Source organism: Oncorhynchus nerka, linkage group LG15, assembly GCF_034236695.1.
Source record: "Oncorhynchus nerka isolate Pitt River linkage group LG15, Oner_Uvic_2.0, whole genome shotgun sequence".
NCBI lineage: Eukaryota > Metazoa > Chordata > Actinopteri > Salmoniformes > Salmonidae > Oncorhynchus > Oncorhynchus nerka.
The window spans coordinates 54,500,893-54,514,517 of NC_088410.1; the positions used below are offsets into that span (position 1 = coordinate 54,500,893).

Genomic DNA, 13,625 nt, shown 5'->3' on the forward strand with positions numbered 1-13,625 from the left:
TGTTGGTTAAAGAAGCGCTGAAGGAGTTGAACTCGAATCGTCTCATCGCCGGCCATTCGCGGCTACAAAACAGAGAAATATCCATCTGTGGACCTGATGAGGTTGAAGTACATGACACGCAAGACCGTGAAAATAGGAATCGAGGGCGGGGTATTGGTGAGGACATCAACTCGATTGCAAACGGCGCACAGGGGAGGTTTCGGGTAAGTGACCCATGCATGTCTAAATCTTATTAAAGTACATGCCCAGTGTTTCCAGATTTCTATGAAATATGACCTATAATTTACAACATGAGTGAAATTATTTTCCTTCCCAAAAATTGTAATTGAGTATGTTAAAGCAGCATTCCTGTTTGAATAGTGTTTTTTATTTATATATTACTACATTGGGCAATTAAATACAATTTCCAGTGGCACTCTGACTCACGTAATGATGAAGCCACCATATGCTACTACTCACGGTGATGGCCAATGCGCTCCTCTTGGCAATAGCCTATCTCAAGATCAGCTACTTTGAAAAACAGTGCTGCTGGTCACTACATTTTGGGAGTTGAGAAGTATATTGGTTCTAGAGACAGTCTTCTATTTTCAGCAACCAACTACATATCATCCATGGAAGGCAGTTCCAGTTCAAATCAGGACTGGCAGCCATTGCTAGTGTACCCATGAGTTTCCACTCAAATTGCCAGGATAAGAGGATCCCAAAATCGATGTATTATGTCTATGGCCACAACACAACAAGCTGTACATTTGGCATGCATGCTGCCCAAATTGCAGCCTTCCAGACTGTAGGCAACATGTAACTACCAAAATAAAGGAAACATTTGAATACATTTGGGACAAAGTTTATAGTGTGTGTGGGGTGCGTTTTCCTGTTATGGTTTAGATCGATTTCTAGAATTTATGCGCATTGAAGCTGTTCTTGCAGCTGGTGGAGGCCAAACACCCTTTTTAACACACTTTGTTGGCGTTTTTTAAATTTTTGGCAGTTACCTGCATATGACTTTACAGATAATTGTATGTGTGGGGTACAGAGATGAGGTTATTAAAAAATCATGTTAAACACTATTATTGCACACAGAGTGAGTCCATGCAACATATTATGCACCTTATTAAGCAGAATTTTACTTCTGAACTTATTTTGGATTTCCATAACAAAGGTGTTGAATACTCATTCACACTTGTTTTTTGTTTTTTTTCGTAATTCCACTTTTACATTTATTTTAATTTTAACTTTATTTAACTAGGCAAGTCAGTTAAGAACAATTTCTTATTTTCAACGACTGTCTAGGAACAGTGGGTTAACTGCCTTGTTCAGGGGCAGAACAACCGATTTTTACCTTGTCAGCTCGGGAATTCCATCTTGCAACCTTTCGATTACTAGTCCAACGCTCTAACCATTGGATTACCTGCCACCCCGATATGGGGTATTGTGTGTAGGTCAGTGACAAAAAAATCTCAATTTCATACATTTTAGATTCAGGCTGTAATACAACAAAATGTGGAAAACGTCAAGGGGTGTGAAGACCTTCTGAAGGCATTGTATGTTTTATCATTTAGATATAAAAGCACTTTATCTATATAGACCCCACATTTGGCAGGGTAGCCTAGTGGTTAGAGTGTTGGACTAGTAACCGGAAGGTTGCAAATGGGGTGTTAAATATTTGGACAAACTCATTTATGGTGTATTAAGGTAGTCAAACATTTTTCTATTTTGGTCCTATATTCTTTGCACCCAATAAATACATCAAGCTTGTGACTCAACAAACTTGTTGGATGCATTTGCAGTTTGTTTTGGTTGTGCTTTAGATTATGTTTTGCCCAATAGGAAATTAATTATATCCAACCGCTATGGAAGGAGGTATCTCACAGTCAACATAATGTACATAATTACAGTAGATTTAACATTTACTAGGGGGAAGAAATAAGTCAAATGCTAAAAAGGGGAATATGCACCGGACCCCTCCAAATAAAAAATATTTAAAAAGTAACTGATATTATGGATAGACATGTAACAGAAACCAGTTAATCAACTTATTTACAGTAACTGGATGTGTGATAAACCAAGGATGTCGTGTGAGAAAGAATGTATTTGTGTGAGATGTGTGAGACAGATACAGAAAGCCAGAGGTGAAGTTTCAGTGTGTCTGCAGAAGACTGTACAACCCATCCGGCTGGGCTGAGGATGCTGGTCTGTCGGGGATTGAGCTGTATACGTGGTACGTATCAGACTAGAGAAAAGAAACAGATTCAGTTTAGGGCTTTGAATCTACAGTACAGTAATTGTAATTCATAAGGTATTTTATGAGGATGTAACACCAATCTTAAACTGAAAGTCAAAACACAGTGAGAGAAAGAGAGATACTTTTATACTCGAGTCAGTCTGCCTGTGAAAACAATGCTATATATAATTATAATAATATAGCAATATAATATAATACAATGAATAGGACATTTGTGCTGTACTTACATGTTCATTTGCAAATGCCTGTGAATCCACATCAACGGGACCTGCACATCACAGAGAGAGACAATTCCATGAGTAAGAGGTTGCATGTATGTATGTGTGTTTGAGGGGGATCATGTGTATATTATGTCTACATTGCATGTGTGTTACTTAGTCGAGTTTGGCTGTTAGTAATGCAATAGGGCAAACAGAAGTAGTGCAAGTAACAAGGCTTGATGTCATTTCACACTTCTCCTCATGTCTCAAACCCTCCTGCAGATCTACAGCTCTATTCTCACGCTGCTGATGCTCTGACACATTCATTTCTGTTTTAAGTGTTATATATGCGTTTTGATATGGTTAATATGGTTAGGCCCAAAGTTTAAGCATGTACAGCAGCTGTGCACTTGCAGATGGTCCCGAGATCTGAGGGACAAACCTGAGGGCATGAACATGGACAGTACAGAAGTGATCTGAGAATCGATTCCAGCATCTCCTGAATCCACCTGTAGTAGAGAGAGAGGGAGAAGATGAGAGAAAATAGAGACTTTTTATCCTCCAGTCGTAACAAACTGTCTGTCTATGCTATTCTCTAACTCGTGACATGAACGGCACCCTCCTTTGTATCACAGGAAGTGTAGGTCGGATTTGTGTCTACACATGTCCAATGCAATCAAAAATAGTTTATACGACAAAACTCTGTACCTACTTAGGAACACATTTACAAGGTTTAACATGAATTAATGTATTAAGAAATTATTTCTGGTAATAATAAATACAAATACAAATATAAATAATAAATACATCTTTATATGGTAATTATAAATATTACCATATAAATACAGCTGTTAGTTTGATACTTTGAACATTCATATGCTGAAGCACTACTAATGTAACATTAAGGTCTTGATACTCAGATCAGATAGTCAGAGGGCAGAGGATGCTGGTGAGAGGAGTTATAGGAGGAAGGGCTCATTGTAATTGTTGAAATGGAATTAATGGAATGGAGTCAAACATGTAGTTTCAATGTGTTTGACTCCGTCCCATTAATTCCATTCCAGCCATTACAATGAGCCTGTCCTCCTATAACTCATCCCACCAGCCTCCTCTGTCAGAGGGGTACATGTGTACAGATTCCACTGTAATGTAGAATAATCACCATGACTCCGCTGCTCACCGCTCCCATAGACACCAAATCATCTACAACAGAAACACATTGAAAATTGAATTACAGCTCTTGTACATGCGAGTATATAGTTCGTCGTATGTGTGTGTATGTTTGATGTATTTTGTTTGGAACATACATTGTCTGTGATCATCCTGTCTGGATGTAGGTCTGTACAACATAAAAGTATAAGAAGGTTGTGGTAAGAACATCTCATCATGGACAATACAGAACTAAAGGTTGATACAATCTGCATCAAATTCACAAGCGGAATTCTTACCTCTGAGAATTGGTTTTCTCTGAAAAACAAATGAGGCTAAATTAATTAAATTGAATATAGTCTAACCTATACAATATGATCAAAATGAGTTGATAAATTAACCCATGCCAAAGGCACTTACATTAATGTTAGCATGGTACATTTTCAAATGATTTGTTTTGCAGAATCAAATGTACTCACTGGACCTCCTGCAGAGACAGACAGCTGTCAATCCTACCAGGAGTACACCCACTCCAGAAGCCACACCCACTGCTGCCTGCCATAATTGCCCCACTATTTGGTGACATGATGACATAGGGAGAGGTCATCAGCTCTTGTTCTTCTAAGAAAATGTGCACAGCTCTGTTTTCATGTGTGAGAAAAGACAGCTAGAAAAGGATACTTACACAGAATGCTTTCTTGACTGTTTGATTCCACTTCACTTTCTGTGGAGCTTTGACCTCCTGGTCACATGCAAGAGAGAAGGACAACTTAATACCAGAGTTTGGTAAATATTTCTAAGAAGAGACAAATTGTTTGATTAATCCTAATGCCTTGACTGAATTTACATGTGGCTATATTTGAAAAATTGGTTTATGCTTTAATATACAAAAATATTTAGCAAACTAAATTAAACCTATTGGCTAAACTTACTTTCAGTTGGACTCGCTGGGGTGTCAGTGGTCAAAGTACAGCAAACAGTCGACGCTGATGCAAAGGAAATGATTGGATCTGATTATAAAAAAATACATCTAAATGTGTTGATTTTAATCAATCAAATATCAACCTCTTTTTGTAATGAGGCAAATTTGTGATCTGGAAAAACAAAACATGGAGAAGATAAAGCAACTCTATTTGTTTTACTTATATTGTCTAACTAGATAAAGATGACTAAGAGACCTGATGAAGGATTCACTGCCCTGCTAGGAGTCAAAGGGGAGGTCAAACCTGGGGAGAAGATATTACTCATATTACACAAGAACAAATGAAAGTTAATGTAATATCTAAGGTCTTTCAATAAGCATGAAGAGAGAAGTACACTACACATTACCTACAAATCAGATGGACTAAAAGTGGGTGAAAATCTGGACTGAAAATACAAGCAGCTATGAATATATTTATTAGTTAAGCGGTCAGAGCTTTAGTGAATGAATGTGAACAAAGATATTGTATTTGCAAACTAAGTTAAAATCGGTGGATCTACTTACTGGTAGTTGGTGTCACTGTGGTGTCTGGGGTAAAAGTACAAGTAACAGTTGAAACTAGTGGGAAGCAATATGACTACACAAAAATAAGGTTTTACATTCACATTTGGGTCACTTAATTTACAGGCCCGTAATCTAAACTCTTGACTGTATAATTACTATTTGCAGAGATGGTCATTTAGAGGCCCAACACACCTTCTGTAGGACTCACTGTCGTGCTGAGCGGCAAAGTAGATCTAGAACCTGGAGTCAAACTCACTGAGAAAACACATAATAATGAAATTAGCATTTTATGAATGATCATATTAATGATCATCATGGTGTTTTTGGCCTTTTGAAATACGATCTTTTCAAAGTGGGAAAAGTAGGACTATAAAATCACTACGGACAGATTGCTTGATTGTTGTTGACAGCTTCCTAGAATAAAGTCACCATGTTATCTAACAGCAGAAGCCTAACAGAGCATAGATACGATCTCAACACTCGACTAGATGAACACAGACATTATAATACTTGTGCTGATGATCCCAGGCGTTGGTGTTGAGGCTGGTGTCATATCTATAGAACAGCTTAATTATCTAACAGAACAGCTTCATTTTCACATTTACACAACTATTCTTATTGCTGAAACTTGCTTTGCTATAAAAAATAAAAGCAGTGCCACTATAAAAGCACAAATGTGTAGTCTACCTGCTATAGAAGGTGTCTGTGTAGTTGTTGGATCGCTGATGTGAACTCCCACCAGATCTGAAATCATTTGGGAATGAAATGTGGTATTTAGTTCGTTGGTCAGAATTAATATAGTCATACTAAGAAGATGCTGAAATAAAAGTGACTCAGATCATGAAGACCTGCAGCACTGATAGATTTGTTTAGATAATGACTCGCCTGCAAAGCTGTGCCCATCACTGTGTGGAGAGAGAGAGTTTGGTCCTGAGCTCACTCTGTAGTCACAGCTCACCTCCTTACGCCTCACTGACATTAGACGACTGATCAGATCACTATGTTTTGGAGTGAATTGACAGAACTGCTGTCCGGATGCTGAGATGGCTTTTCTCTTCTTGATCGGTGCTGTGAAGGATGGCTGACTCTCCTCTCCAACATACAGGTTACAGGTGGTGTCAGGACTGACAGATCCAGGAATCAAACAGATGATGTTGAAGTCCTCATCAATATTGACTGTAATGTCTGGTTTTGGATCTGTTAGGAAAGGACAGAGACTCCTTTTTGCATCACTCTATTTGAACGTAATGTATATGTCACAAGTGACACTCTTACTAAACTAGACCCTGCCATTCTCTTTATAATACGTATCAGCATGTCTTATTTGATATCATTCCTATTTATGAGTGCCATTTAATCTTGTGTGCTGTGTGTTTACAACGATTGCCTTTCACTTAATTCCTTACATTCTCACGTGTGAATCAAATTGATTCGCATGGACTATTTCGCTTGCTTGTATGGTGTGCTGTGATTCCAAAAATGAACACAGACTAAACTGACATTGAGATGATTCTCTATCACCTTCTCCCTCCCTAAACAAATTGCTAAACACGCCCCAGAACTAGAGTTAAAAAGGAACTGAACCAGGGACATCTCGACCGACTTGCTTCTCGTTTCCGCTGGTCGCCTGCTGTGGGAAGGACACAAATCACAAAGCTCTTTATAAACACTACTAAAGGAAAGTGCTTGTTTCAAACGTGTGTGTGACCCCCAATTGTTGGCCAGTACATGCTCTAATTGTATGTTTTCTGTCCCCCACAACTACAGACACGGGGGACACGCTTGACGCCGCTGAGAGGCTACACCCAACTCTAATACACAGCCAGGCCGATGCAGAGTGAGGGACAGAAGGCGACCTACCACTGAACACCAAACCAGCAATTGACTACCAGACCAGCCATCGACTAACGATCCCTGCTCAGGAGGAAGAGCCGAACCCTGTTCGGGTAGAGCCGATCTAATCCTGCTCGGGGAAAACCGAACGAACAAACCCTGCTCGGAAGGACCAGAATGAACATTGGCCACCAATCGGGAGTCAACCGCTGTGTTAGTTTGTCCCGTTGCTTCTAGTTAGTCTACAACCCTAAATCCCAGACTATTTACATGTTTCTAATAGGACCGTAGTGATACTGTGTAAAGCTGAGTTTATAAAGAACCTTTGATTGTACTTTGGCCTCTCTGTGGTTGTTTGCGTGGGATCTAAGAACTCTACTTTTGACATAAACATTTCAAATATTCTAGGGATTTAATGTCTTCACAACAAACATTTTGAAATGACATTGGATGAGATTGTGATTTAAACAGAATCATTTAAGACAATCTGAATAATAATTTCTTACCAAGAATAGTAAGAGAGACAGAACCACTGTGCGTCGATGTATAGCGAGTTTCTACTGTGTAAAAACATCTCTGTTTGATCTCAACAGATGAACTTTGACCTGCCCACGAGAGCAGCTCAGTCCCCGTGAGTGACCTAGTACAGGGTGAGGGTTTAGGTAACACTGAGACACAGAACCAGATGGAGGAGTCTGACAGCTCAGCTGAACTGAGTCTCTCTCTGATGACTGTAGAACTGACTGTCAGCCTGGGAGGAGGTGGGTCTCTTTGAACGTTGCATTTAAAAAAAACATTACAGATAATCCATACATACTAACAGTATGGAAAATCCATTAATAAAATGTTCAACTATGTCAGCATTTATGTTTGTACAAAGTACAGTAAATCCTATCATTATGTGAAATGAAGACGTTTAGGAAATACGACAGAAGATCTCATTATCAGAACAAGCATAATGAATACGGTATAACAGTGAAGTGTATCATTGTTTAAACCACCTACTTACCCTGAACAGTGACTGAGACAGGGTCACTAAAAGGAGATGTGTGAGACTTCCATACAGTGTAGTAACACGTCACTTTGACCACAGCTGGAAATGTTGGACCAGACCTCTTGAGCAGCTCAGTTCCTGTTATTGTCTGAGTACACAATGAGTCTGGAAGATTCTTCTCCCCCTCTATGTTGAAGTAACAGTGAGACACAGGCAGGGATGGAGGAGTCTCACAACTCAGCTGAACTGATTCTGTCTCTGTGATGACTGTAGAACTCACTGTCAGCTGAGGAAGGTCTGTGAGAATAGGGGAATTTAGCATTTAGCATTTTGTGGTTTTGAGAAATTTACTGACAGACTAATCCCTTCTTGTTATTTCAGACTTAAGGATCTTGAGTCAATTACTTTATGCAGCGACAGTATGGGAAATTAAGGAGATATAATATATTGCTTGATTGCTTCATGTAATAGATTATGACAACACACCGTATGATAACATATCCCAAGAGGAACGTGGTAATGATGGCACAACAGTACATTGTTTACAACCATTCAAATAGTATTCTTACCCTGAATTGTGACTGTTGACAGCTCACTGTATATGGATCTAAACTGTGAACCTTTAGCACTGTACTGACATTGTATTTTGACCTCAGCTGGTGAACTCTGACCTGTCCACCTCACCAGTAGTGTTCCTGTGAGTGTCTGTTGACAGGGTGATGGAAGGGTGAATTCTACTTTCCCCTCTATTTTGAAGAAACACTCAGAGACAGATGGAGGAGTCTGACAGTTTAGTTGAACTGAGTCTCTCTCTTTGATGACTGCAGGAATCAATGTTAGACTGGGCTGAGGAAGATCTGTGAGAGCAGAGAGATGATGGAGTGTCTTTTTTAATTGAATTATAAATTAATTTTCAATGTTTAACGACTCATACAGATAATGTACCACGTAATATTATGAGTTTGAAAGAGAAAAACAATTCAGACACTGTAATAAATAAACAATGAGAGCCCGTGCCAGGAACAGCCCTTAGGAGAGAGTTATCACACAATAATCCTCAGCTTTGATGGCCATTTGGCTTTTGTAAAACGGTTGCCAACATTTAAACGAAAGATGAAGGACATGTCTTTCATTAAAGACGTATTATTGTTCTGACTAAATGTGTTTTATTTACATCCTTTCACCAGGACATATGCTCATTTTGGAACGTTGCTAAATGGGCACAGCCAAACAACGGAAGTGATGGATTTCTTTCTGACCAGAACTGTCCCAGAGCTTGGAGAGGTGTGTCTGCGCTTGTGCTGCAGCGGCAGGTGCACAAGACAAAACTTTACCAGCATCACACATATCGGTGAATCACTGTGACATATGAAATACAAGTGATAGTGTAATCAATCTGTAATAACTATGTAAAAAAGTAACGAATGTGTTAAATGATTATGTGACGTACAGTCATATCCAGGTCCTGATTGGTCAACAAGCTGATTTGACCTTTCAAATATTGTTATTTGATGCATCAAACAGTGTTATTTCACATGTATCTTTTTTGAAATGCAAAGACCAAAATTACGTTCCATACTTTCCAGTGAACGACACACTGATGCACGTACAGATGCGCGTGCCTCTTGGCTTCAGTAAGAAAGCCACTCCATCTGCGCCCATTCAACATAGCCTAGATTTACGTTTTTATCAGTTCTAAACAAAATAACTTTTGGGGGGGCTCTCCTAACGCTTACAATGATGTGTTGATTCTTGCTTGAACAGTCACTAAAATTATATTCTGTTGTGATCTTTGTAAAATAACTATTTTGGATGCAGCAAGTTGTTAGCTAGAATGCTAAACACTCACTGACATAGCCATAGCAAAAGATAGCCAAAGAGACATTTTACTGGTTGAAGTATGTTCTTTTTAAGTATAATGCAGTTGATTCGCGATGATGACACAAACATTATATTAAGCAGGTCATTCATACGAACCTTAAACTCCAATTTTAATCCAAAAGTAGTGTGAGATGCACTCTTATGCAACATGTAAATAGAGGTTCTAGAAAAACTCCCCCATGTTCTGTCACCATAGTGGATTGAGCAGTCAAATGGAATAGTGAATAGACAATTTTTTGTCTTTGCAAACACAAAAAAATTGTCTATTCACTATTCCATTTGACTGCTCAATCCACTATCTCATCGGCCCAGCCAGGCAATTTATAAACTTGATCTCTACTGTAAAAAGCATTAAGATATTAAAGCCCATTTATTATAGACTGGCATTTGTTTTTCAACAGTGTAGATTTGTATTCACCTTGCTGTCTGTCTCCGACATTTGCAACATTGTTTCAATATTGAATTTTGATCTCCAGCTGTCACATAGTAATGAACGAATGATAGAGGAAAATATAGTTTAGATGATCAATTATGTATACATTAATGATTAGAACCCTTATATGCTAATACTTATGTTATGATTTGAAAAGTATGGGTTCTTAATTGTACTGTTACTGAAAATGTAAGCAGAAATGAATTGTGTCTGTGTCTCCTGGGAAAGTTTGAGAAAAAGGGATAAGATCGTTTTTCAAACAGATAAGAATGTTTTGGTTGGATTCCATTAGGGGAGAGAAGTATATCCTTTAGACAGGTTGGAGTGTAGATTTATGAGGGGAGTGAAACTATCTCCAGGACTGGATACTAAGCCATAGTAAGGCTGGGAGAGGGTGTGAAACTGATGACGTCATTTTATGTTCACTTTCTTTAAAATGTAATGTTCTTTGTATTTTGGGTCAGTACTCTCTCGTAATAAACGCTGTTACCTTTGGCTTTTGAGACTGGTCTCATTCTACTTCATGCATAATTAATGAACTTATAATTCATTAATGAATTAGAAATGAGTGTTAATTGATTTTGGCAATTAAAGAATAAAAGGAATTTAGAATTCCTCTATCAACGAACGTGTCGAGATGAGACAGTCTGGCAGCTTTTCTTAGCCAGTCAAAATCATGAATCAGTATCATTTTTATGAATATTTTCTAAGAAATGCCAATAGAAAAACACGAAATGCAGCTAGTTTACTGTCATTCCAGCTTCAGTTTGAAGTGATGATGTTAACTGTGTACTGTAATGGGCTAGCTCCACTGAATAATGTCCTGGAGAGAGAGCACATTTTCTATGCCAGGCGTAATCTCGCATCGAGTCATTAGCTCATTGTTATGGATGTATCCTCCAAAAAATATATAGAAAACAGCTTAAACAAATGCAAATACAGCTTCTTTGCTGTTATTCTGGCTGCACTGTTTGACGTGACAGTGTTAACAGTGTTAGCTAGCAAGCAAGGGATAAGAACGTCGACAGCCATCATGGATTGACCAGCTGCCTTGGGTACCAACCCTAGATTTGTGTCAGGATTACACTGAATATACCAAACAGTCTGGGCATGGATTTAACAATGTGTCGAAAGCATTCCACAGGGGTGATGACCAATTGTGACTTCAAACCTTCCCACAGTTGTGTCAAATTGGCAGGATGTCCTTAGGGTGGTGGACCATTCTTGATACACACAGGAAACTGTTGAGCGTGAAAAACCCAGCACTGATGCAGTTCTGGCACCTTCTACCATACCCCGTTCAAAGGCACTTAAATATTGTGTCTTGCCCTTTCCCCCTCTGAATGGCACACATACACAATCCATGTGTCCATCCCCTTCATCTATTTACTGATTTATGTGGCTTTAACAAGTGACATTAATAAGGGATCATAACTTGCACCTGGATTCTCCTGGTCAGTCTATGTCGTGTAAATGTTTTGTATAGCCAGTGTATACAGCATCTCGTGGAAGGATGAAATCGTATGAATAAATTAATCAAAATAACGTTATTATTGAAAATATGTCAATCATTATTTGAATATTTTGGTAACCCGTTGTTTTGTCTGGTAGCCCAAAAAGTTACATATTGCAGCTTTAAATTCATAATAATGATACTGACCTTTGGCTTTGAGGAACTGGAAGGTATCTAGACATAACAAAATGGATCATTATCATGGTCTTTTTGCCATTATGAAAAATAAGAAAACATGAGATGGAATCACTTTACACAAGCTGGCAAAGCAGAACAGTCTGTAATGCATTCACAGCCATGTTATCAAGCAGTGGTCATTCTTATCTGTACAAAATGTAAAATAATCACTAGGATGATCAATGGAATAAGACACACTTATTATAACCATAACATGTTGAAATATTAAGAGTTCCTGAAGTAAAAGACTAAAAGAGGGGAAAGAATAATGGAATATCCTGAAGCACAAACATGATGGGAGGAAAAATAACTCACCGAAAAGGAGGATGAGCAAAAACAGACGACCAGCCATATCAGGGATGAACAATGTCATTTTTTAGACAGCTACATACATACTGTTAGTCTGACATCACAGAAGATGGTGGCAGTGACTGGGACAAAGATGAAATGTTTCAATAGAAAAGCAGATGTGGAGCTTGTTCACAAGAAAACCACAGACGTCTCATATGACAACTGTGGGCTAATGTCATGTTGCAGAGGACAAGGAGGCTGAACATTCAGAATCATTCATCTGTAATTACTTTTAGGTTCTAAAGCTACCTGTCTTCAACTAATTTTATATCATTATTGCAGGCAATTAAATTTCTAAAACCAACAAACTAACTTGTCTTTCTGAGAAAAATATTTATCTTTTATAATCTCTAAAATGTAGAAGGGTTTTCATATTTCATTTATGTTTGGTGAGTCAGCTTTAATAATATGCCAGAGCAGTGAAGGTAAACTGATAAGCGCAGTAAAGGAAAGGATGGGTGGAAGGAAGGAACGGAGGAGAGAAGAAAAAGCGAGTTCACACTACTGTTTGAATGTTAAATGACGAGACAGAGGCATTGATGCGAGTAACCAGTCTTGTTCGGTACATCACAACACATCCAGGTATCTCAAGCACCCCGGTAAAACACAAGAGTTGCAGTAATGAACATTTACCAACAGATGGAATCACTGTGCCATTTTACACCCATAACAACTGCTCAGACTGATCAGTGAACCTTTAATGCTCTGACTGGTACCTAAATTTCAGCGACCGTTCAGATAAACCGCGTGCTTTGCTTGAAGTGCAAAAAAATTAACGTGTGTAGGCTGAGAATGCAGTTGCTGTTTTTAAACTAACGTTTTTATATAGCCTAACTTTGATATTAACCGTAAGAAAGCAGCAGCCGCAAAATAAGTAACGGCTATTTGGTTAGATTACGGTTGATACATTTGTCAATTTCATTGTTAGAATCCAGCAAAGCACCTGCTGTGGCACGAAAAACTCCTCTTCATCCACCCACAATGGTGTTGGTTAAAGAAGCGCTGAAGGAGTTGAACTCGAATCGTTTCATCGCAGGCCATTCGCGGCGACAAAACAGTGAAATATCCATCTGTGGACCTGATGAGGTTGAAGTACATGACACGCAAGACCCTGAAAATAGGAATCGAGGGCGGGGTATTGGTGAGGACATCAACTCGATAGCAAACGGCGCACAGGGGAGGTTTCGGGTAAGTGACCCATGCATGTCTAAATCTTATTAAAGTAAATGCCCAGTGTTTCCAGATTTCTATGAAATATTACCTATAATTTACAACATGAGTGAAATGGTTTTCCTTCCCAAAAATTGTAATTGAGTATGTTAATGCAGCATTCCTGTTTGAATAGTGTTTTTTATTTATATATTAC

The 13,625-nt window shown here is 38.6% G+C and overlaps 2 protein-coding genes and 1 long non-coding RNA gene across 9 annotated transcripts in view; 1 reads left to right on the plus strand and 2 right to left on the minus strand.

Moving 5' to 3' along the window:
- The window catches only part of LOC115142707 (mucin-2-like), a 67,153-nt gene that overhangs the window by 22,674 nt on the left and 30,854 nt on the right, over positions 1-13,625 (minus strand). The gene's annotated exons all lie outside the window — the stretch shown is intronic.
- Positions 114-7,244, plus strand: LOC135560211 (uncharacterized). 4 transcript variants are annotated; one of them, XR_010458795.1, is made up of 3 exons: positions 114-203; positions 2,153-2,218; positions 6,089-7,244. It is a non-coding gene; the product is annotated as an uncharacterized LOC135560211 (long non-coding RNA). The 4 variants fall into 4 exon arrangements; XR_010458794.1 differs by having other exon boundaries at positions 6,845-7,244; XR_010458792.1 differs by lacking the exon at positions 114-203 and having other exon boundaries at positions 2,129-2,218; positions 6,845-7,244.
- Positions 2,070-12,330, minus strand: LOC115143793 (mucin-2-like). Of its 4 annotated transcripts, none has more exons than XM_065001709.1 (18): positions 12,224-12,330; positions 11,879-11,905; positions 8,474-8,761; positions 7,920-8,201; positions 5,963-6,274; positions 5,765-5,821; positions 5,270-5,332; positions 5,078-5,101; positions 4,770-4,817; positions 4,524-4,601; positions 4,277-4,333; positions 4,071-4,163; positions 3,891-3,909; positions 3,750-3,781; positions 3,605-3,645; positions 2,885-2,951; positions 2,470-2,510; positions 2,070-2,230 (listed from the first exon to the last, which is right to left on the minus strand). In XM_065001709.1, the coding sequence occupies exons 1-18, from the start codon at positions 12,279-12,281 to the stop codon at positions 2,138-2,140; spliced, it is 1,680 nt and encodes a 559-aa protein (XP_064857781.1). In that variant the 5' UTR covers positions 12,282-12,330; the 3' UTR covers positions 2,070-2,137. The 4 variants fall into 4 exon arrangements, with proteins under 4 accessions (XP_064857781.1, XP_064857782.1, XP_064857784.1 ...); XM_065001710.1 differs by having other exon boundaries at positions 4,524-4,577; positions 12,224-12,329; XM_065001712.1 differs by lacking the exon at positions 5,963-6,274 and having other exon boundaries at positions 12,224-12,329.